Here is a 22,606-nt window from a genome sequence, read left to right as displayed (position 1 = left end):
CCCGCATCGGCTGGAACTCCGTGACGCTTGTCCGTTTGCTGCTTTAGCGCCCTCCACGTTTCCACTTTAAATCCGGGGTGCCGTTTTCCCCTCTTTTCCTTTTCTCTCTCTCTCTCTCTCTCTCTCTCTTTCTTCTTTCTCCCTCCCTCCCTCTCTCTCTCCCCCAATCTCCGTATATCTTCCATCCCCTTCCCTCCATTCTTCCATCTTCTCTTCTCTCTTCTTCCTTCCTTCCCCTCCCTCCCATGTAAATCCTCACCCCTGTCCTCCCACATGTCCAATGTGACCATGTCCCGTCCCCAGGTCAGCATCGACCGACTCACGCCGCGCCGAGTCACCGCCGAGCCGCGCGAGTCCATGAACTGCAAGTCCTGTCGCAAGAGGAAGATCAAATGCAATCGTCTGCGTCCCAGCTGCGAGGCCTGCAAGGTCTTCCAGTGCCCCTGTATCTATGGTCCGTCGGCCCTCGCTCGGCTAAATTCGAGACGCCGCAGCAGCTAACCCCCGTGTCCGCTCCAGATGCCGTGCCGAAGAAGCGAGGCCCGAAGACCGACGTGCTCGAGGCCCTGCTGAAACGCGTCGACGGCCTCGAGAAACGCCTGCAGGATGAAAACCATCCGCTGTCGCCCGCCTCGTCCACGTCGCCCATCAAGTCGCTCGAGTCTCAGCTGCCCGTGGCCCCGGTGTCCCTGCAGCCCGCTCCGGCTCCCCCCACGCTGTCGACCCCCAGTCCCAATCGCTTGCCGGACGCCATGCTCGATGCCTACTTTGCCCGTCTCCATGGCAAACCCTATTTCATCCTGGACGAGCCCTCCACTCGTCAGCGGCATCAGTGCCGTCAACTGTCGCCCGCCCTGTCCATGGCCATCTACGCCGTCACGCTTCGGTAGGGAAAAAAATGCCCGTCTGGTATCAGAGTGAGACGACGGGCGTTCTGACTGCTGTCCAGGTATACATCCCCGAGCGGTCCGCCACAGAGTCTGGAGTACGCGCGACAGGCCCGACCGTTGGTCGACATCGACAATCCGTCCATCGAGGGGCTACAGACCCTCCTGCTACTTTCCCAGACGTTCTTCGCCCATGGCTGTGGCAAGAAGGCTTACATGACTCTAAGTATGTCTCCTTTTCCGTGATCACCACGTCGTATGGCTGACTCATGCCGCAATAGCGAACGCCGTGGCCATGGTCCTGGCTCTTGATCTGTACCGCGAGATGCCGTCGCCAGCACCCCTGCCGGCTCCCGAACGCGAGATGAGACGGCGTCTGTTCTGGACCGTCTACATCATGGATCGATTTCTCACCTGCGGTTCCAAACGTCCCTGTCTCGTCGCAGATCATTCGATCGTGCTCCGACTGCCCTCCACGGGGACCGAAACCGGCGAATGCTTCAACCCCGTAGGTCCTAACATCCAGTACGCGTCCGAGTCGCGGCGAAAGGGCCCCGGCGCGCGCGCCCTCCTGGTCGACATCACACGCATCCTCGGTGTCACGCACCGCTACCTCGCCGCGGGCGGCGTCAAGGGAGACTCGCACTTCCCCTGGCACGCGCTGTCGAACCTGTCGAAGATCCGCCAGGAGCTCGACATCTGGGCCGCCGGCACCCAGGACCTGTTCGCATCGATCGAGGCGCTGTTCGGTCACCCCGAGAGCACCGTGCTCCTGCTCAGCAAGCTCATCTACCACCTGGTGCATTGCCTGCTCTACCGGCCGTTCTTGCCGATCGACCTCGTTGAGCTGCGCGGGTCGGGGCAGCACCAGTCGTGGCAGATCGAGGCCACCACGCTGTGCTTCTCGCACGCCAACGCCATCGCCGAGTTGGTCGAGCTGGCGCGGCATGCCCCGCGCATCGAGTGGCCCGACCTGGTGGCCTACTGCGTGTGCACGGCGGGCACCGTGCATGTTCACGGGGTGCATTACCACGGCCGCGAGGGCGAGGTGTTTGCGTCCAGCGCCGACTTCCTCGCCCGCGAGATGCACCAGCTCACCTGGCTGCGGCAGTCGTGGGCGGGGGTGCAGCACCAGCGCGAGATGCTGCAGACCATCTCGGCGGGCCACGCCGAGCTGGTGCAGACGCTGGCGGCGCGTCCCGTCCGCTTTGCGCCGGTCTTTCATCTGGAGGACTTCTTCGACCGCTACCCGGGGCTGGCCGTGGACGGCGCCCACGTGCGAATGGTCGATGGGGAAGAAAAGTATGTTTTTGTTTTTTCTCTTTTCTCTGACCTTGAGTGCCTTGCTGACTTACCGTGAAAAGCATCTCTTTCGAGCGACCGGACTTCTCCGACCCCCGACTCACGTACTCCGGCATTCCGCCGGCCACCCCGACCCTCCCATCCCAACCGGGTCGATCCAACTCCTTCAGCTTCCACCCCTCTCAACCGTCTCCTTCGTGGCCCCCGGGATCGGATCTCGGGCTGCCCGACGGGTCCGCCCTGGCGGGATTCTCTCCGTCCGGCGTCAGCAGCTCCGCGTTCCTGGCCGAGTCCTTCGCCCCAGCCGGACCCAGCACCGCAACGGCGCCGACAGCAGGCGGCAGCGCTCCGACACCGCCGGCCACACAGCCCCAGTACGCCACATTCCCCTTCGAGGCGCCCGTCGGCGGAACGGCCCTGACCCCGGGCGCCCAGTCCCAGGGCAGCAGCGGCGGATCCGGGACGGGGGCGGGGGCGGAGCACGGGGCTTCGGAGAAGGACCCGTTCCTGAGTCTCCTGGAGCAGTTGGCGGAGAACGAGCACTCGCACGGAGGGCCCAGCGAGCTAGACTTTTTCCTGGGAGAAAGTCTCGAGAATGGGGAGAGCAACGAGGCGGAGTGAAGCATCGGCGGTCTTTTTTTTTTTTTTTTTCATTTTCTCTAAATATTTTGCAAACTTCTGGTTTAGCTGGTTGGGATGGGAGCGGATCAGATAAGATACCCCTGTATTATACACATTTCCATTTATGAGCACAACATAAAATGACATGACGGACCACATGACACATGACACATGACATGACATATGACATCATGAGCCTCCTCTCCAACTTACTTCCCCGACGGTCAATCCTCCACTGTCCCTCCACCCCATCGAGAAATCAATTCCCAGGCGAAAACCAGGAACCAAATGGAAGGAATCGACACACTGGCCACCCAGAAATCATGGGCGCAAGGATCCCTCCAGAAACCCTTCACGTCCATTGTCACCCTGTACATGCACGAGCAACTCGCGCTGGAGCATGCCGTGCGCGAACTCACCGGCGTGATCAACAATATCTACTATGGAAATGGCAACGTTGGTAGGTTCAACTTCTGCGTTCATGCATCCCATCCCATCTCATCCAACCTCATGCTAGTACCTCCATTACATATAAACTATACTAACCAACTCCCGCAAATCCAGACGACTACCTCCTGGACCTCTGGCTCACCATCCTGCACACCTCCAAAAAGCTGCCTCGCCCGACCACCTCTCCTCCCGACCTGCCCACTCCGTCGCAGTCGCGCCTCCTGACCCTTCTCTCGACCCTGCGCCAACAACCCAACCCCATCCCGCGGCCGCAGATCGACACCCAGAATCCCATCCCCGATGATCCCTTTGTCGACCCTCCTACTTCTTCTTCGACCACTCAGTCCCACCGACACCAGCAGCAGCAGAAACAACAACAACCCTCTAAACGAATCACCTGGACCGATCTGCCTCAGTTCATGGAAGGCGTCAAGCTCGCACTGCACGACGAGCCGGGCCGCGCGTCGGGGTTCTCGGAGCTCGAGGCCTGGGCCTGGGAGGACCTGGTGGCGTTTCTGGCGCTGTGCGCAAGGGACCAGATCGTGCCGGACCCGGAGGCCGCGGCGCAGCGGGCGCGCGAGGACGGCACGCAGAAGGAGGGCGAGGGCGAGGGCGGTCTGGATGCCGTGGCTGTGAGGATGCTGAAGGGCGCGTTGGAAGTGAGACATTTCCCTGCGGCGGCGTTGCCAACTTCTCCTTCGCGGGAGGAGGCTCGTCGTCGTCGGAGTCTTGAACATCGGCATCATGGGGTGGCGGCTACGATCAAGGATATGGTGACGGGGAAGAAGAAGGAAAAGGAAGAGGAGGAAGCGGCGGCGGCGGCGGCGGCCAAGGAGAGGGAAAAGGGCCAGATCGCCGAGGCCGTCAAGTTGAATGTGTACGTGGCGGCGGCGGCGCTCTGGGCCGTCATCATGGGCGAGGAGCTGTGGGAGCGACAGGGGCAGACGGTGGAATCGCCCGTGGGCCTTTCGCTGGAGCCGGTGCCCGAGATCCCCGCGGGGAAGATCTCGAAGCCGCGGTGGCGCATGTGGATCGATCGGTTCCAGTTCATGAGTCTGCGTGAAGATCTGCGCATGTCGACGCGTGAGTTGGCGGCGGAAGCGGCCGCCGTGATGTTGCGAGTGGTCTGAAGGGTTTTGTTTCTTTTCTTGTCGTCTTTTCTTTGTGTATACCCAGATCATAAGCAATGGATAGGTGAATGTATCAATCTCAATCATCTCAATCAGCTCTAGTACTTGCCCTCTGGCTGGTGCGAGGGTTGCAGAAGGTGTGTTTAGGTATGTATGTATGTACGTGTGAAACGAACCCCCTACTAGCCAACAATCGTAATGCACTCCTTAGGAGAACTTCACTCCCTTGCTGGGATCCCAGGTCCCCTGTCCGCCAAACCGAATGCCCATTTCAGGCGACCAGACCCCCGGCGCCATCGGGTTGGCCCGCGTCGGCTGTGGCGCCGTCAACGGCTCGGATCGAGCTGCTGGTGCCGGCGGCGGAGAGGCGCTCGACGCCGGGTATGGCCGCAGATGTGGTTGCGTCAGGTTGAGCGAGGCCATCGCGGCCGCGCTGGTGATGTCCCTGTGGATCCGTGTCAGTCCGGAAATGGGTGAAAGTGGAAGAGAGAGAGAGAAACGTACGACTCCATTTGACTGGCTTCCATCCGCCTCTGGTGCACGAACGCTTTGCAGTCGTCGCGGAATCGACTGACGATCTTGGCCAGATCATTGTAGAACTTCCGGCCCACCTCCATGTTCGAGATGATTTCCTTGTACTTCATGTACCCGTTCTCCAGTTCCTGCAGCGCCTTCTCGCGTTCCCGGGTCGACGCATCGCCCTTGTGCGCCCGCGTGAAGGCGCGGTTGGCTTCCCGCACCAGGGCCCCGATCTGGTCCTGGTCGTGTTGTTCCTGCGTGACCATCTCCAGGTCGGTATCGTATAGATGCAACTGCTCCTCGAACAGATCCTCGAACTGGCCTGCTTGAATCGCTTGCATCGGGAATTCTCGCTCCAAGCGAGCGGCCTCCTTGAGAAGAGCCTTGCCTGTAAAAAAACCGATCAGTCTCTAGCCCTGTCTTTTGTTTTCCACCCCAATCCATAGTGTTGACTTACTGATGTCATCGGCGCGCGCCTTGTCTTTCAGAGTTTGCGCCCTCCGTTTGCGCCGGTGCTCCAGCCGGCTCACCTCGCTCAAACATCCTCGCAGTCGAATGGCCTCCTGCTCGACTTCGGCCGGGATGGCCGCGCGGCGGCTGCTCGGCACGTACATCTCCAGGTCTCGGTTGGTGCCGGTCAGAACGCGGAACACCGCCTCCGAGTCCCGCAATTTCTGTTCAACGAGGTTGTCGCTGCTCTGCGCTGACGTAAAGTAGCCATCGATCTCGCGCGACGTCGTGTACAGTTTCGTTGCCGCCGCCTCCGACGACTCGCGTGTCCATCGATCCGTCCCGTACCTTCGGCGCGAGGCATCGTCCTCGGCCTTCTCCGCCGCCAGAAGCTCAACCCCTTCATTGTAGATTCCCTTGTCATTTCCCTTCACCTTGGACGTGTCTTCGAGAGACCGGCGTAGTCGATTCAGCCCATCCTGTTGGCGCATCTCTTCGGCGTGGGATACTAGCGTCGGCGGTAGGCCAAGCGGCTTCTCGAGAGCTTGTAGCGAGCCGGGGAGATTCAGAGACGACAGCAAGCTATGAAAACCCCGAATCAGTATCATTCATGACTCAACCCCGAATCCCACGAATCCTAACTTACTCTCGCAGCTTGTCCGTCATAGTCTCCAACTCGCCAATGATAGTCTCGTTGACCAGCCGGTCACGACGGTCCGAGTAGATACTGGCGGCGATGTGGACAGCATAAGGCACCAGCTTCGAAAACAGTGGCTGGCCGAGGGGCCCGTTGTCTCCAAGCATGGAGATGGCGTCCGTCACTTGAGAAGGGGCTTTGGCTGCCACCATGCTGGCGCGGTCAATAATCTTGAGTTCCGACTTCGGTGGGACTGGATTGAGATAAATCACGTCGTTGTCCTTTTCCGCGCGCTTCAGATCCTCCGTCACTCGGTTCTTCAGACCCTGGAGATCCCCCAGCACGGTACGGTTGATCCATCGCGATTCCTTCAGGGCCTCGTTCACACAAGCCTCGCTATCCCTGAGGCGCGCCACCTCCTCGCCGTACTTGCGCTTCTCCAGACAATCCAGCGACTGTCGATACTGCGCGGCGGCCGCGAAATGGTGATGCTTGGCCGTCATGTGGTGGATCCACTCGGGACTGATGGCGTTCGACTTGACCGCATGGTCGCCCGCATCCGCGTAGAAATCAGAGACCTTGGCCGCCAGCCGGGCGATCGACGCATCCTTCAGTCCGTCCTTGACGGCCTTCTGCCAGAAACACTCCTGCCCCTCCGCCAAAAGAAGTTGCTCCAAGCTCAGAAGCGTCATCTCATCCATGTCTTCGGGAGGGGTCGTGCGAAGGTCCGCAAGGACCTCCGTGCGCAGATGTGCCAGGACCCCGGCCGCCTGACAGAAGTAGTTGCAGGCCTGCTTGAGCCCGTCGGCCGTTGTCCGGTTGACCGAAACTGCCAGTTGCGAGTATAATGCCGAGAGGTTGAAAATGATATTGGCCAGTTCGAATCGAATATTATTCTGCGAAACTTGACATCCGGTTAGTAGCCATTCATCTTCAATGTCCGGCGATCTTCTCCCTCACGACATACCAGGCCTCGACGTATTGAACCCGAAAGCCGGGTACCACGGAAACTCGACACCGACCTAAGATGCATCAAGCTCATATCAATCATCATAATTCATCCCATGACAGGGTCCGAGGACGAGAGGGGCATCTACTCACGTCCACGGGAAACTTCCCACCCAGCCATTTGAGCTGCGCCGCATAGGTGACCAGCCGACTAATCCCGCTCACATGGGGCTCCTGAACATTGATCGCCTCGTTTCGCAGACGATCGATGATCAGGAGATCATCTGCGAACATATCCGGACGCTGGTCATATTTGGACGAGATGTATTGGGTGATGGCATCCGACAAGGAAACGGAGTGGGAACGTCGAAACGGAACCTGAAGAATATTGCTAAGCCAGGAGAATTAGTCAGTCTCTCGGTGCCACACACACAGCAGAGGCAGTTGTCAAGAAGCACGTACGACGCCATTGTCGGGGACAGCAGAGCGGAGAGAAGTGGGAGCGGCAACTTTTGTTGACGTGGGAAAACCCAAAAACCCCCGCGGCAACGGATGACGTTACGGGTGCCTCAGGCAGCGGTCGCTCTCGACTAGTACTACGGAGTAGAACAGTCCTACGGGGCAATGTTTACTACCCTTCCCCGGGCATGGTCATTCTGTACGTGCTAGAGAGCCTCAAGCTCATGCAACTATGTACTCAAGAGAAAGAAATGAACTAAAAGAAATGAGCCCAGACAAAAATCAACCAGTTCCACCAAGTTGCTCTCACAACCCGGAGCGCCAAACTGGTAACATTGCGAGTCCCCCCAAATCGCGTCGCTCAGTCAAGCTGGTTGATTCTCATCTTGATGTACTCAAAAATGCTGAGCAGGATCATGTTGTTCACACCGGTGCGGATCAGAATGATCGAAAGACCTTTGTACATGCTGGATTTGGCCACGGCGGCCGACGCTTCACCCACCTCCGAGGTTTTTCCCAACAGCACGCTCTGCGCACGAGTCTTTCTGGTATCAAGCGGATAGGTCTGCACCCGTTAGTCAGATCCCAGCGCGCACGAATCGGGTGTTGACTTACGCAGAACCACGGCACGGTGCTACAGATCGCCCCGGCAATCATAGGAGCGCCGAATGGAGACTTGTCAGGGCCAAGCTCCTTGGCGGCAAGCTGCTTGACGGTCTCGTAAACGCTGAAGTACAGACCGGATCCGAGAGTATCGCGCAGAGTGTGGAGTTTGAAGCCGGTGTACAACCCACGGAATCCATAGCGCTGCACGATCTGACGGATCGCTTCGATGGTGCCGAGACGGGGCTTGTTGCGCAAAGAAGGATCGCCCACAGCATTGGGGGAGGCCTGCGCGCGGTTGGACACCAAGACCGAGGTCTGGACAACGTTCTTCGCCAATTCGAACGGGCCTACATTGAAGCAGTCAGTAGTCACGAACAGGCAAAATCAGGTCGGACTTGAGCTTACAGGCCAAGGGTGCGGTGATTAAACCGGCAATCAGACCGGCGGAGAAAAAGGTACCAAGGGTCATCAAAGTAGGAGAGCTGCCAGGCTGATTGTACTGCTCCAAAGGAGACTGGCCAGTGGTGCGCTCAATAAATCTAGATATGCGGTGTTTGGCAGCATTGTAGGTCGAGAAGTTCAAGACACGCACCGCAGTAACACTGGCGAGAGGTGGTAAAGCTCCTGCACGGCAAGGTTTTGGTTAATCATTTTGAGTTTCGAGTGCTGGAAAGGGGGAGTGGGCAGAGAAGCGGGCAGTCATTCACTTACCAGCTACATAACCACGGGGACCTTCAGTACGCCAAAGGTAGCGCGCGCAAACGAGGGCATTGCGGAAGTTGTGACTAAACCGAGTCAGCCGTAGTCCTCAGCAGTAAGAAGAAAATCCGTTTTTCTTCTTCATCATCCTTCCGTACTCACGTCTGCATGCGGGTTTTAACATTCTCCAAGGGAGTCTAGAAGTTCGGCGATCAGCGACATGTTCTTCTCCCCGGCGACAACCATTCAACACTTACCACAGCCAGCGTCGCGCAGACGGTCGAAGTGGCCGAAGCAACCTGGGTCTTGTAGTCTTTCAAGAACCTGTTACAGGCGGCTTCGTCGAAGTACCACCAAGTTTTACCAGTCGGCATTATGGTAGGTGCGGGTTGGGAACGAGCGGGAGAGTAGGGTGCATGTTCAGAGTGTTTGTCAAGAGTCATCCCTGGAGGTATCCCATCGGGGGCAGAAGAAGAGAAGTCTTGCTGAGTCGTCGCTTAGTCGCTAGGTGCACTAACTTCACGATCGTCAGGTGGCAGGCTGGGGAACCCTATGGAACGCAAAGCGGTCTCTCAACGTGCGAGCAGACCGTTTGGCGTCCCACAATTGTCCATGAAGCGAGCCCCGATCAACCCCAGGGTGGAATTGCAGAGTATGTTCAAAGACAGCAGGTGTCTGTCGGACAAGGAGAAAATAACACGACGGTCGATTCAGTCAATGGACAGGAGATACCGGTAGGATGCTGCTTCCAACACCCCCAAGATACCAACCGCCGCTGATCTTCCAAGGCGGGACCACCGAATTATATATAACTGTTCAGGCGGAATTTGTGCAAGATCGCAAGCGGGCCCTCTCGCGACGATCCCACGTTCTTCTAGACAATACGAAAGGAATGATTCAGGAGCTACCTGAAGATCACCGACCACATGCACCATCAGCCATTTGTGAACACATGCTACCCCCCTCCATTTGACAGCTGTGTCGACCGTTTGCGACATGCAAACCACCAGAAGAAAGAGAGGGTGGGGAAGAGAGGAAAACAAGGATGGAAGACAATCCAAAAGGGAACATACCTCCAGGGAACCTGACATCCACTCTCAAGTGCGACCGAGGGCCCGATGGAAGAGAGGACAGTCGATAGGACAAGAAAGGGGAGGGGGAGAAAAGGAGAGCGGGAGAAGGGAAATGCATGACAAGCGATCAGTGTGCGGGCCGGCGTGCACCGTGAGTGGCTCCCCCGCCATGCCCGCGTTTAGGGCGCCCTGGCCCAGTGACGTCGTCGTGAGCGTACTCCTAATGGACTCCTCCTACATGGCGCTATCACTGCAGAAGTCGGTGGAGAAGCGTCGGACCAACCCAGTCCGGCGGTGGTAGTACCCGCTCTTCATCGCTCCAGACTCGAGAGTCTCCTGTTCAGACTCCCTTGACAACTCTGCTAGAAGCTTATGGTGCATGGTGCAAAGTATATCCCGTGCCTCTGCTTCCTGATTCGATATGGGTCCTCGTTGGATTGACTCGTGCTGAATAGGGCCGAATGCCCACTCCCTTGTCTAAGTGGATGCTTGCGCAGTGATCCTCTTCGGCTCGGCCCCAGCTCTTACTGACTCCGGAGTGGCTCTGACTGGGTACTACGAAGCATAGGGGTTTGGCTTGGTCTCGCGAGATCTTCCACGTGAAGCCCGTCGATCCAATCAGTGGAGGGTGGAGGGGATTATCGAAACTTGTTAACAAAGAACCTGCAGTATTTAATGAATGGAGAGTTCGATTGCGCAGAACGGATGGTACCATATGGGTTTCATGGATACTCAGTCGAAACCACTTCACGGCTACCTCCCAAGACCGTTCTGTGGCTGGCCTATCAGAAGATCGAAAAGGTGGTCCAGTAACGATTGTTGACTCGACTATCAGGCGAGGAGAGAATAATGCGTGGTTCTCCCACAACTCAATGGCCACATGGACCGTGGGATCGTGGACCAACCCAATCGAATCGGAGAATGGTGTCGTAATCGCACCCTGGTCCCTTGAACCAACCATGACTTGGTCCTGAAGGTATTCCTTTGTCGGGTTACTGTGCTGGTCGACAGGATTGAATCGAACGATAGGGGATTCGGTCGATAGTTATATATACATGCTACCACCACCACCACCACCACCACCACCACTACTACTCCTCTCATGTAGAAATACGTCAATCCAAAATAAACCCTACCACCGACAATGGTTACAACGATTAGGTTTCCCAGTGTCCTGGTTTCTCGACGACTGTAACCTAGGTATGGGTGTCTGTGTATACACTTTTTCACGTGAGACCCTTCCAACTAGACATGCGGTCTTGATCGTCGAAAAAACCACTCCGCTCTATTGGAAAGGATCATCGAGAGGACACTGACGGACCGGCCTCACTCAACTGCATATCCGTGCGCTTGACTGGTGCAACATCATATGGTTATGCCGAACCGGGCTGCATCCTCGGTCCCTCGGTCGCGCGGCAAGCCTTCCTCCCCCGCAGAATCCCCGTTGGCTTCGTCTCCGCAGATCATCCCCATCTTCCCCATCCAGTCCTCCTATATTACGTCCACAGCCTCACTAGATCCGCTCGATTGTTATTCTCTCACCCTTCTGTATCCGAGTAAAATCCAGTTGGTAGCGCTTCAATTCATCTCACCCTATCCATTCACCCCTTCCGTTCAGAACCTTCACGATGGGCAAGAAGCAAGCCTCGCCCGCCTATGTCCTGGGCGTGGGAATGACCAAGTTCATCAAACCCCGGGGCAAGGTAGACTACCATGAACTCGGATTCGAGGCCGGCGTGAAGGCCATGTTGGATGCCCACATCAACTACGACGACGTTGAGCAAGGCGTTGCCTGCTACGTGTACGGTGACAGCACCTGCGGCCAGCGCGTCTTCTATCAGTTCGGCCTCACCCAGATTCCCATCTACAATGTCAACAACAATTGCTCAACGGGGTCCACCGGACTTGCCATGGCTCGAACCCTGGTCTCCCATGGCGCCGCCGACTGCGTGCTCGTCGTGGGCTTCGAAAAGATGAACCCGGGAAGCCTGCAGTCCGTCTACAACGACCGCGAGAACCCGACCGGTCAGTTTGGAATGATGATGGCGGATACGAGAGGCGTCACCAACGCCCCGGGGGCCGCGCAGATGTTTGGAAACGCCGGTCGGGAGTACAAGGAAAAGTATTCTCTTTTCCCCCGTGAACTTTCAGGTATATATATACATCATGGTACCTGCGCTAACATAACGGATGATCAGGTATGGTGCCAAAAATGAAGACTTCGCCGAGATCGCACGGGTCAACCATGAGCATTCCAAGCGCAACCCTTACTCGCAATTCCAGCAAGAATACAGCCTCGAGCAGATCCTCAAGGCGCCCATGATCCATGAACCCCTTACCAAGCTTCAGTGCTGCCCCACCTCCGACGGCGCGGCCGCAGCCGTCATCGTTTCGCAGGAATTCCTGGATGCTCGCCCGCATCTCAAGGACCAGGCCATTCTGATCGCTGGCCAGCAGCTGGCTACGGATAACGAGACGGTTTACAACCGCAGTGCCATCGACCTGATGGGATTCGGAATGGCCCGCAATGCGTGCCGGGCAGCCATCAAGGAGGCTGGCGTGAACGTGAAGGATATCAAGGTGTGCGAGCTACACGACTGCTTCTCGGCCAACGAGATGATCACCATCGATGCGCTCGAGCTGTGCGAGCCCGGAAAGGCGCATGAGATGGTCCGAAAGGGCAACATCACCTACGGGGGCAAGATGGTCATTAATCCCTCGGGTGGCTTGATATCCAAGGGTCACCCGCTGGGAGCGACCGGGCTGGCGCAATGTGCGGAGCTGGTATGGCATTTGCGTGGTTGGGCGAACAACCGACTGATCGACGGAACGGACGCCGCCTTACAACACAACCTGGGCCTGGGCGGTGCGGTCGTGGTGACCGTGTATAAGCGGGCCGACGGCAAGGCCGCCAGTCTCGTCTCGTCCGACGCCGTTGCAAAGATAACTGGCCTCGGATATAACCCGGCGGTCGAAGCCAAGGGGTTCACAGCGCAGCAGGCCCAAACGGTGCGGAGTAAGAAGCATAGCGACGAATGGGCGCTGTCGGACACCCAGGAGAGAGTGCTCGCTCGGTTCTAGATTCCCCATAGGTGTATAGGTTTAAAGCCAGAGGATGGTTTCAACTTTCTAGTCTACTAGTCGACTTACTGCGTACTGCGTAGTTGGGCCGATCCGCCCGGGAAAGAATTCCTCCGACGTGAGCTGACATAAGCGACGCACTCCGCGGATGAATAAATTTTCGCATTTTCCCGCCGTCTTTCCCCCTTTCTTCTTTTACCATTCCAGGTCTCCAATACCCTTGTGACGGATGTTTTGGCTTTCCAAGCCCTCCGTTCCGTCTGCAAATTTAGACTTGAGACCGAGAGCGATAATTGCGGCTCGTTCTAATCCCATCGCCTGCCACTTGGACAGGTGCTTCCTGTCCGCTCCGAGGTAGTTGGGTTCGCTTTGAGCACACATCCCTTTGAGGGAAAAATCTTCTCTTGCAAGCCATGGGCGGTTGAAAACTCCGCCTGTGCATGTGTCACTCGTTCGGAAGAAGATGATCTTCCCCCTGCAAGAACGAAGGAATGCATGCATTTTGCTCACCCCGTCTCAATTGCTTTGCCCACTAACCCGCAGGGATCTCGTTCCAGGAACCCCCGTAGTCAATCTATTCAATCCGCTCAGCCTGGCATTTTCGAAGTCTCGTCCGTCAGTTCTTCCATGATTTTCGAGGTCAAAAACGTGCCAATAGTAACTCGATTGGACGTTGTCCTTTCTTCAAATTCTCTCTCGTGTTGCGTCCACTGCCAATTCTTAGGTGCGGTGGTACGTGTCAAAAGTAGGGAGATACATTCCGAAGTCGCAACTTCGCCATGGTTTTCTCGCATTTCTAGCCGTCGATGGAATGTGTAGCGCGTAAGAAGATGTCCCCGCCATCGAGAACCTTTGGAATGCTGAACCGGTCAAGTCAAGCCTTGGGGCGTCGCGGCACCTGCGACAAAGGGGCTTTGCAACGTCGACCAGCTCTGGTATGTTGCGTAATCAAGGGTTGGATATCTATTCTAGTTTGGGACCTGGGAGGAGGCCCAACCGGAATGACTGCCATCAAAGCGTTGCAAATGCCCATACCATGAGGTCGAAGTCGTCCCGGCCTCTCTCCCTTGCTTCCAATCAAGGCACATAACCGACGTGTCGGATCTCAACATGCGCAGTGATCATTGCACGAGAGGGCTGCGACCCAGACGGCATCAGGAATTTGGATTCCATGCTGTGGCACGCCCCGGCGTTCTTGATGCCCCGGCTCTTGAGTACTATAAAGCATGCCCTGAAGCTCGTCCTCGTAGATAGTCGTTCTGTTTCCTTAGACCGTCCCATCTGGTAGTTGCAGTTGCATTTCCATTCATTGTCTTCTGTTCCTCATCATTTCTTCCCGCTTCCTTTCTCAAGTCTATTTGATACCAGTCACAATGACTCGCCTCAACATCTCCATCCTTGCCGCATGTCTTTCGCTGTCTGCCCTGACGTCGGCCCTGCCGACTAAGCGGTTCGACCCCATGTCAGACGACGACCTGAACCCTGGCAGTGCAGCCTCGATTGCCGAGATGTCCCTGCGCGTAAGTTACATTCGGTAGACCATATTTATTGCTGGGAGTGTGCGCTAACGAAAGCAGTCCACCGTTGACTTCTTTGACGACATGGAGAAGATGTGGAAGGAGGACCAGGAAGAGAAGAAGCAGAAGACCAACCCTGCTGCTGCCGGCGCACGAACCGAGTCCAGCGATGCTGTCACTTCGGCCGTTCCCCTGGTGCCGATGCCTCCTACGCCCAGCCAAGAGTCCTCGCCCAGCCAGGAGTCGCACTCATCCAACCACCCGCTCGAGATCAACAAAACCAGCAAGGGAGAGACCTCCGAGTCGTACAACGACGGCCAGCATGAGCAGAGCGTTCCGTCTCCCGCGCCTTCGCGCGCCTTGAGTGAACCGAAGGCTGAAGAAAAACCCAAGGCTGAGGAGAAGCCCCAGGCTCAGGAGAAACCCTCGCCCACGACATCGCAGCCCAGCAGTTCCGCCAGCGCTGCCGCCACCCCGTCGGGCAGTGTGCATGAGGTCAAGGACAACATCTTCTCCAAGATCCCTATCGTTGGCAAGATCCTCAGTGGCGGCGGGATTGCCTAAATTGTTCGGAAGAAAAATGATTGGTAAAATGTACAATGCAATTGGAGGCGACTGGGACCGCGCTTGATATTGTCTTTTTTTGCAGGGAATGATGGTTTTAATGTTTGATGCCACGGTGTTTATTGGAACGGTTTAACGATGCTTTAGAATAGTATAAAATCTTAGCAATATGACTACAATTCCATGATCAGTCTTGTGTGTTTTCTGCCGATACAGCATTTATAAACAGCTGTATCCGAGATGTTCTTCTTGCTCAGATTATGCTGCGTACCAGATTCGTGTAGTTTGGGGTGTTAAGCGTGGAAATGATGCTCTTACGTGTCGCTTGGTTTCATATTTGCAAGATCGTATTTAGTTTCCTTAGTTCAGAGAGGTGTCGGGACATTGTTGGGTCGTTCTGGACCCAGGCTTGATGACGGACGGATCACGGGCTCTCAGGCCCTCGGAACCCGCCCATTCTCGAGACTCATCGAGCGCATCCCTGGGCGTTCCATGGTGAGGAAGAAGGGCTGCGGTTGTGCCGTTTCCCAGATGAGAGACTATTTTGAAAATCACTGAGTGTCTAGCCATCATGTCGTACGATTCAAAGCCCAGCACACTTTCCAAAGCCTTGCTTCAAGCATGCCCAGACGGGGACATATATGTCAATAACCTGGCTTCATCATAGCCAAGGCTCATCGCAGAAAGATCTAGGACGTGTATGCCTCATGAGCTTTTGTTCTGATTTGCTCGCTGTTGTCCTTCATAGAGGCCTGTATAGTACCCTGCGAAATACCAGGACATCATCAGGTTCTTCAGACCTTCGTCTTGCACTGTGCCGTAGAATTAATCAACCTGGTTTTCAAATACAACTGGTATTTGGGAACCTACCTTGCGATAGCGCTGCCTGCGGCATGGCTGCCCCCAGTGAAATACCCTCGGCCATAGAATTGATCCCCTTTGACTGCGCATCAGATGACGCATTTTGCTGTCCATGTGGAGCCTTTGTTTGAATTAGTACGGTTCGTATCATGCAGATAATTAGAGGTCACGTACCCGTGAAGACTCCCCCGGTCGAGGTTGTACAGCCTCTGATGAATCACCGGAGATGGCGGCCTCTTCGCCGTCAGTTTCCATGGGCTCATTAGCGAGCTTGTTTGGGTCTTGACCCGGCGCATCGTCCGGGGTGAGTTCCGCGCCCTCGGCCTGTCTTAGAACGTCCTCGACATTCTCTCCCTTGGCCTGGATGCTGTGATAGAGCTTTGTACATGCATGTCATATTAGACGGGATCATGTATGGGAATATACATATCGATGAGTTGGGGAGGAAACTCACTTTGTACTCGTCGACCGCCTCGTCCCAGCTCTGGACGAGGGCCGAGTCGTCCCAGATTTCCTCCTGTGTCAGTGCCTTGGTCGCATTCTTAGACTTGCCCATGACAGTGGAGACAGGGGAAAAAGTAGGATGAATAGATAATCAAAAGGAGCACCACTAGAATAATCCAGGCGACTACTAAATGTTGCGTTGCTGTTGTCCTGAACTTCGCCCAAGAACATCCCACGCCGAGGGCTTACTACCGGACGGTCTCACCGCCTTCCCCTCAGAGCCGGAGCGCAGAAAAAAAAAACTAAAATGTTTCCCCCGAAAAAGTTTCCGTCTTTTAACTGCGTCCAATTTGTAGTGCTCATCCACAGCCTACAATTGACTGAACCTTCAGGAATTATGGCTCCCAGCAAGAAGGACAACAAGCGCAAGGGTATGTTACTTCAATTTCCGAAACAAAGTCCCCAAAAAATCCATCTGGCTGGTTCCGTTCGATAGCTGAAAAATCTCCATTTAGCTGCCGCCGCCGCTGCCGCCGCCGACTCGCCCGCGAAGAAGACCAAGAAGGCGGAGGCGAAGCCCGCTGAAGCTCCTAAGGAAGCCTCGAAATCGATCCTGAAGAAAAACAAGGATGACGGAGCCCCCGCGGCGAAGAAGTCCGCCTCGGGTGTGAAGTTCAACGGCGAGCCCGCGAGACAGATCAAGCCTCGCAAGCGTGCTGCCGATTTTCTGAGCGACGACGAGGACAGCGAGTCCGAGGCGGAAGCGAAGCCCGCTAAAGCCCAAGCTGAGAAGAAGGCCAGCAACAAAAAGTCTAAGAAGGAGGATGGCACCGCCGCCCCGGCCGCGAAAGCAAAGACTGCCGGCGCCAAGGCCTCCCCTAAGTCGAAAAAGCCCGAGGCTGCCGCCGACGAGTCCGACGATGACAACGATGATTCTGCCGCCTCTGACTCTGGCGAGGGTGAGGAAGAAGAAGAAGATGACCGGACCGTCGCCCTTATCAAGGGATTCGAGAGCAGTGGCGATGAGGACGAGTCGGGAGACGAGGGCTACGACCCCAGCAAACCAGTTCCTAAGATTCCTGATTCGAAGAAGGCCAAGCGCAAGATCTTGAAGAAGCAGAAAGAAGAAAAGGCCGGCAGCGGAGAAGGACCGGGTGCCGTATATGTTGGGTATGTTTTCTCTTATGGGTTGCGCTTACATTTTTATTGCCCACCGGTTCTAATATCGATGTTACAGACGTATTCCCCACGGTTTCTACGAACATCAAATGCGCGCCTACTTTTCACAATTCGGCGAGATCACTCGTCTGCGTCTCTCGCGAAACCGCATCACCGGCCGCTCCAAGCATTACGCTTTTGTGGAATTCGAGTCGGTCTCCGTTGCCAAGATCGTTGCCGCGACTATGGACAACTACCTGATGTATGGTCATATCCTGAAATGCAAATACATACCTTCCGACCAATTGCACCCGGAGGTCTGGAAGGGCGCCAACCGACGATTCAAGAAGACCCCGTGGAACCGCATCGAGAAGAAGCGCCTCGACAAGGGCAAGACGAGAGATCAGTGGTCCGAGCGCATTGAGCGCGAGCAGAAGAAGCGCCTTGCCAAGGCCGAGAAGCTGAAGGATCTTGGATACGAATTCGAGCTGCCGCAATTGATGAGCGTGGACGAGGTCCCCGTCCAGGAAGAGGGCAAGCAAATCGAAGCTCCCAAGGCCGCGGAGGAAGAGACCCCCAAAGCCGTCGAGGCGCCCAAGGAGACGAAGGCTGAGAAGAAGTCTGATGATACCCCCAAGAAGTCCAAGAAGGAGAAGAAGGGAAGCCAGTCTGTGACTGAGCAAGATACCCCCAAGCAGGATGGTAAGAAGGGAGCCAACGATGCCACCGCTTCGCCTGCTACGAAGGCTGGAGCAAAGGCCAAGAAGGGCAAGGCCAAGTCCAAGTCCAAGGCGTAAAAAAAACAAAAATCTTCGGCGATGGGTTGTTCTGTGTTATTTAAAGTAAATAGCATAAATGATGTTTTCTTCTACCACTGCGGATTGATATAGTCTATTGTGAGCACAACTTCGCCTGTCTCGGTAGTTATGAATGTAGAGAGATGGATCTATGGTGTTTTATGCAAGCCGGCCACGTGATTGACCGACGCCCGTCAAGATCACATGATCTCTCTAGACCCAACATGGCTAGCGCGGTCAACCGAGAAATGTAAAAAAACCCCAAAAAAGTTTCCGCTTCTTTTTTTCTTCTTCCTTTCTCAACTCCTCGCTCAAAGGATCGCATTCAAAGCTCACGCACAGGAAATTCTCCACTGGGAGATTCCTCTCATCAAGCTTTGGGGAAAGTCCCCGGACATCCTGTCCATTCTTTTTACGGTCAGGCAATGCGGAAACGCGCCGCCATAGAAGCAATTTGATAGCGGCTGACTGCCCTATTCTCTCCCGTCATTCATGTCTATATCCGACGCCGGTTCGTTTCTACGCTCTGGTGGACACAATGGTGATGTAGCGGGATGTCGGAGGGAGGTTGTTCTATTGGGTTGCCTTTCGTCGTGTTCGAATAGTCATGCGATTGCTCGGTAGGGTCTTGTCATCCTGCCTGGGTAACTCAATGGGGCTCATTCTTGAGGCGAGGAGTTCATTCATTTTTCTCTTTCATCTCTCGAGTCTGTAGCTTATGGCAAAGCGGTGACCTGGTGGCGTTCTGAACGCTCGCCGGCACAGAAACCCTGTCGAAGGGGTCGGACTCTTTCTCCCTCCGAGACGACTATCTGTCTTTGCCTTTTGCTGCATATGTTCATATGATGATATACAAATCATAGAGTCAAGCCCTGAGATCCCTACTACGGTAAGGGGTTATTGACGAGAAACGATTTTTCTTTTATCTGAAGAACATATCTCAAAGCTTAGATATAGCATTATGTTGTTACGTTTATAGTATCATGAAATACAAGTAGAAAACTTCGAATCATTTTCTCTTTTCCCAAACCTCAACACGGTTTATTTGTACGGTCCACCAGACTCCCATTCCGTAGCATGACAAGCATCAAATCATTTTGCCTTTTGAGCCGTAGCCGCCGGAGCAGGGCGTGTCTTTCCCACCCCCGCCTGTACCGCGATCGTGACAATCTCTGCCAACGCCGAAATAGTTGTTGCGCACACGTTGCTCCAAACCTGGATGCTGACCGAGCCCATCGGTGCCCTTGGGAACGACAGAATCCATGCGACGTAGTAGGGAACCCAGGCTTCCGGAAGGGCAAACACGGGAGTCTTCGAGTACCAGAATTGAAGGAAGATCTTGAGTCCGTTCGTACTGAGCCATCGTGCGATTTTCACGGTCCACTCGAAGGAGGTTTTTGCCGACGTCAGTGTTTTGTCTGTTTGGATTTTGCCCGGGATTAGCATCACTGCTGCGGAGACCGACTCGGTTGATTTCACACGGACATGGGGGCATGTCTTATGGAAATACATAGGATAAGGGGACGTAGAAAATCTCTCCAGACGTACTCATTGCCTCGTATTCCTCCATGGCCTTGTCATGTCGTCTTCGGAGCTTGGCCCACTTTGCAAACTCATCCTGGGAGCTTGTGTTGTTCATTTCTCGCTTCAGCTGAAGAGCCTCGCGTTTGAGCCGGTTCTGTTCACGCGCATTTTTGGACGTCGCAGTTGGGAGTTTCATGTAGAGAATCCATAGCTAGAAGAAGAGAAGAGAGATGACCGGTCAGTCGGTCTGTTCACGCTGTTGATGTGATGCTGGGCTGAACAGCCCAGGGAGCAAGAGCAAACAAAAACATACCAGATTATCGATTATGCTTGCGCCAATGGTGTTGACCAAATAAATGGCAACATGCACGAAGAAGACCGTCCAGATGAGAGACAGCATGGTGAGAGGTAACTGAGTATCTGTCTTTCTGTGCGAAAGAAGCCGGAGAGATCACAGAATGGACCGCACACAGCAGGTTTCGGGAATGTGGAGAGGGCCACGAAACCCACTTGCGCCGAGGGGACAGAGAGTGATTCCAGGGAACTCAAAAGGAGAAACTGGCGGTGCCTAGACAGACGATGAATCGGAGAATCGGGCGAAGAGGGAGGTGCTTTTGCATGACGTTGTCACGTTTTGGGCGGTTGTTCTCCGCCCGCCGGTGCTTTGTCGGTTTGCGGCGTTTCTGCCCCTCCGTTCAAATCATAAACAACCCTCTTCATGGCTACACTCCACATGCTTATGGGCGGCTGATCCAGTCATTGCTGCCTGTAGACCCCAAATGTCCTCCCCAGACAGTGCCTTCCAGAATCTCGCTCGCATCTTCGCTACTAGGAACAATCGCATTCTCGAAATCGAGATCCTTCCTCCGGTTCTAGGCCCTCTCCTTCAGGATGATTGCTCAATAGGTATCACCAAGAAATACTTGGTGCAGGCTTTTGTGACGGCTCGACGCATATTTTTCAAGGACCCCATCTGTAGATCGGATCGTGACTCTTCCACGGCTTCCAAAGATGGAGATGCGGGCACGACGGCGATAAACCCGGAGGAGAAATTCGAAGACTTCTCCATTTGTTCCGAGGTTATTCTTCTCTTTGATTGCGAACATCTCACCGCGTGCAACTGGCGAAAGAAGCGACTGGCCAGCCTTATACAGCGACATGAGCTGGACCACGATAACAGCGGTGCTTGGGAGACGCTGCTGCAGGCGCTACATGCGGAAGTTTCTTTGATGACATCTTTTCTCTGCTCGCCACTGCACAGACACACCAAATCGCCGACACTATGGCAGCATCGATTATGGGTCCTGGACAAGATGCTGCGTTTGCGCGGTATTGACCGGCGAGACTCGAAGCCGCAAGGACCGGACATGGCGAAGTCACAGCCTTCAATTTACGGGGGAGGAGACATCGACCGGGGCACTCTACGTAATCTTCTTGAGGAGGAACTTGCTATTGTGCTCCGCGCAGGGGAATTACACCCCAAAAACTACTATGCTTTTAGCTACATGAGACAGCTGCACGGCATACTGGCGGAGTACATGCAGGGGTCTTCGAGTTCTCTCCGGTTGCTGGCTGAACCAATCATCAAGACAACGCTGAATTGGTGCCAATCACATCCGGCGGATATATCTGGTTGGATGTTTGCTCTTTATGTATTGGAAATGGTTGAAGACCGAGGTGTCCGGGAGAACGCGATCAGCCGGGTATCTCGCTTTGCCTTGGACATCGGCTGGGAGGGAGAGTCTCTGTGGACGTTTGTGACTCTTGCTGCGAAAGCTTTCAACCTGACAGAACCGACCAGGAAGGTGACCCCGATGGATGAATTCCCCTAGTCTTCCATGGGCGAGGTGCAACCCGACACTGCACCGTTAGTCTCTCTCTGGTGGATTGTATGATAGGCTATACTTTGAGACAGAAACAGTAATTTGACCGTGATGCTACGAAGGGTTTGAACGCCAACGCAGGGGGGAAATAACGCCTCGCTTGTCATAATGTTATAGAATAATAATCTGCGCCAATGACTCCTAACCTTCTTCACTTCGTCATTGTAGAGTATCCAAAACGAAACTTTCGCCACCATTCTGCGCGAACCTGTCGCCCTTATGGCCCTTGCATCCTCAGCTCTCCAAAAAAAAGACCAGGCAGCTTCTAACCAATAGATCACGAATATTCCTTTCCGAGAAAGCGTCGTTAAAGCGTTGCGGAAACTTGGAAGGCGGGGCGAATAAACAGAAAACTATGCATCGGCGGACAGACACGAACGGAGGATGAATAATAAGTGACGAGGAGTCTCAGGTTGGTCGGTAGTGATGGCTGAACGGAACATTCTCTGGACGATAGAGGTGTTCATTTCTTCTTGCCAGCGTCGGCTGCCCGGCGTTCATCGGCTGGAGAGGCAGAAATATCAATAAGAGCCCACAAAAAGAGGGCTGTGGACGAGCGCAAACCTACCGAGCTTTTGCTTTTCACGCATGATAGCGGCGCTGCTTTCCTTGTGTCGTTGGAACTCAGAGCCGGTCATCGTGTTCTTATTTTTCTGTATAGGCGATGCGAGTCAGTAACTTGGTATTAATAAAGTACGCCACGAGAGAAGGTTCTCATGCGAGCCCTTGGGAGGAACATGTTGGAAAGGGATGTCTTGATGTGGAGTGAGGAAGGACAAAGACAGGAAATTAGGACAGTTGAACCTACCACTTGACTCTCGGCCTTCAGGTTCTTCGCGCGAGCCTTTTCTCTCTGGTTTCCACGAGACATCTTGAATTTCTGGGGGACTGGATTAAATCCCGATTTGTGAGGTACTGCTGGGGACTGGGGTGATGGGTTTCTTGGATGAGACGACTGGCTGACGGTCAGAGGGAAGGAAAGGGTAAAGGGGGAGG

General features: G+C 55.0%; 11 protein-coding genes across 11 annotated transcripts; 6 read left to right on the top strand and 5 right to left on the bottom strand.

Annotated features, from left to right (window-relative positions):
* Positions 1-154: 154 nt before the first annotated feature.
* Positions 155-2,831, top strand: P170DRAFT_505132 (transcription factor domain-containing protein). The gene is made up of 5 exons (XM_024854261.1): positions 155-454; positions 520-886; positions 950-1,113; positions 1,169-2,189; positions 2,252-2,831. Exons 1-5 carry the CDS (start codon positions 274-276, stop codon positions 2,808-2,810), a joined length of 2,292 nt encoding a protein of 763 aa, XP_024709664.1. The 5' UTR covers positions 155-273; the 3' UTR covers positions 2,811-2,831.
* A 267-nt stretch (positions 2,832-3,098) lies between these two features.
* On the top strand, positions 3,099-4,471 carry P170DRAFT_373340 (uncharacterized protein; the record flags this gene model as incomplete). The annotated part of the gene is made up of 5 exons (XM_024845238.1): positions 3,099-3,270; positions 3,375-3,571; positions 3,629-3,802; positions 3,872-3,919; positions 4,064-4,471. The coding sequence occupies 5 exons, from the start codon at positions 3,099-3,101 to the stop codon at positions 4,388-4,390; spliced, it is 918 nt and encodes a 305-aa protein (XP_024709663.1). The 3' UTR covers positions 4,391-4,471.
* Positions 4,469-7,426, bottom strand: P170DRAFT_431988 (putative pH signal transduction protein PalA). Its single transcript, XM_024848164.1, has 7 exons — positions 7,407-7,426; positions 7,098-7,335; positions 6,964-7,018; positions 6,006-6,900; positions 5,367-5,941; positions 4,895-5,297; positions 4,469-4,835 (listed from the first exon to the last, which is right to left on the bottom strand). The coding sequence occupies exons 1-7, from the start codon at positions 7,412-7,414 to the stop codon at positions 4,598-4,600; spliced, it is 2,412 nt and encodes an 803-aa protein (XP_024709662.1). The 5' UTR covers positions 7,415-7,426; the 3' UTR covers positions 4,469-4,597.
* A 338-nt stretch (positions 7,427-7,764) lies between these two features.
* Positions 7,765-9,151, bottom strand: P170DRAFT_343872 (putative mitochondrial carrier protein; the record flags this gene model as incomplete). The annotated part of the gene is made up of 6 exons (XM_024843429.1): positions 7,765-7,968; positions 8,019-8,356; positions 8,415-8,633; positions 8,721-8,794; positions 8,871-8,905; positions 8,966-9,151. 6 exons carry the CDS (start codon positions 9,149-9,151, stop codon positions 7,765-7,767), a joined length of 1,056 nt encoding a protein of 351 aa, XP_024709661.1.
* A 2,092-nt stretch (positions 9,152-11,243) lies between these two features.
* On the top strand, positions 11,244-12,893 carry P170DRAFT_452134 (putative sterol carrier protein). Its single transcript, XM_024851249.1, has 2 exons — positions 11,244-11,903; positions 11,980-12,893. The coding sequence occupies exons 1-2, from the start codon at positions 11,410-11,412 to the stop codon at positions 12,860-12,862; spliced, it is 1,377 nt and encodes a 458-aa protein (XP_024709660.1). The 5' UTR covers positions 11,244-11,409; the 3' UTR covers positions 12,863-12,893.
* Positions 12,894-14,065: 1,172 nt separating this feature from the next.
* Positions 14,066-15,264, top strand: P170DRAFT_15117 (uncharacterized protein). The gene is made up of 2 exons (XM_024842519.1): positions 14,066-14,382; positions 14,440-15,264. Exons 1-2 carry the CDS (start codon positions 14,236-14,238, stop codon positions 14,941-14,943), a joined length of 651 nt encoding a protein of 216 aa, XP_024709659.1. The 5' UTR covers positions 14,066-14,235; the 3' UTR covers positions 14,944-15,264.
* Positions 15,265-15,648: 384 nt separating this feature from the next.
* P170DRAFT_345037 (uncharacterized protein) lies at positions 15,649-16,360 on the bottom strand (the record flags this gene model as incomplete). Its single annotated transcript, XM_024843499.1, has 4 exons — positions 15,649-15,755; positions 15,814-15,880; positions 15,979-16,182; positions 16,259-16,360. 4 exons carry the CDS (start codon positions 16,358-16,360, stop codon positions 15,649-15,651), a joined length of 480 nt encoding a protein of 159 aa, XP_024709658.1.
* A 233-nt stretch (positions 16,361-16,593) lies between these two features.
* On the top strand, positions 16,594-18,278 carry P170DRAFT_505124 (RNA-binding protein). Its single transcript, XM_024854260.1, has 3 exons — positions 16,594-16,679; positions 16,764-17,418; positions 17,486-18,278. The coding sequence occupies exons 1-3, from the start codon at positions 16,646-16,648 to the stop codon at positions 18,201-18,203; spliced, it is 1,407 nt and encodes a 468-aa protein (XP_024709657.1). The 5' UTR covers positions 16,594-16,645; the 3' UTR covers positions 18,204-18,278.
* Positions 18,279-19,149: 871 nt separating this feature from the next.
* Positions 19,150-20,369, bottom strand: P170DRAFT_431981 (guided entry of tail-anchored proteins factor 1). The gene is made up of 3 exons (XM_024848163.1): positions 20,041-20,369; positions 19,752-19,938; positions 19,150-19,621 (listed from the first exon to the last, which is right to left on the bottom strand). The coding sequence occupies exons 1-3, from the start codon at positions 20,125-20,127 to the stop codon at positions 19,296-19,298; spliced, it is 600 nt and encodes a 199-aa protein (XP_024709656.1). The 5' UTR covers positions 20,128-20,369; the 3' UTR covers positions 19,150-19,295.
* Positions 20,370-20,506: 137 nt separating this feature from the next.
* Positions 20,507-21,559, top strand: P170DRAFT_344901 (uncharacterized protein; the record flags this gene model as incomplete). Its single annotated transcript, XM_024843491.1, has 2 exons — positions 20,507-21,056; positions 21,132-21,559. The coding sequence occupies 2 exons, from the start codon at positions 20,507-20,509 to the stop codon at positions 21,557-21,559; spliced, it is 978 nt and encodes a 325-aa protein (XP_024709655.1).
* Positions 21,560-22,073: 514 nt separating this feature from the next.
* On the bottom strand, positions 22,074-22,481 carry P170DRAFT_469822 (4F5 domain protein; the record flags this gene model as incomplete). The annotated part of the gene is made up of 3 exons (XM_024852679.1): positions 22,074-22,114; positions 22,179-22,263; positions 22,419-22,481. The coding sequence occupies 3 exons, from the start codon at positions 22,479-22,481 to the stop codon at positions 22,074-22,076; spliced, it is 189 nt and encodes a 62-aa protein (XP_024709654.1).
* Positions 22,482-22,606: the final 125 nt, after the last annotated feature.

The sequence above is a fragment of the Aspergillus steynii genome (assembly GCF_002849105.1).
Source record: "Aspergillus steynii IBT 23096 chromosome Unknown P170scaffold_1, whole genome shotgun sequence".
NCBI lineage: Eukaryota > Fungi > Ascomycota > Eurotiomycetes > Eurotiales > Aspergillaceae > Aspergillus > Aspergillus steynii.
Note: the sequence above shows the minus strand (reverse complement) of the source record. Positions and strands in the feature narration are given on the sequence as shown.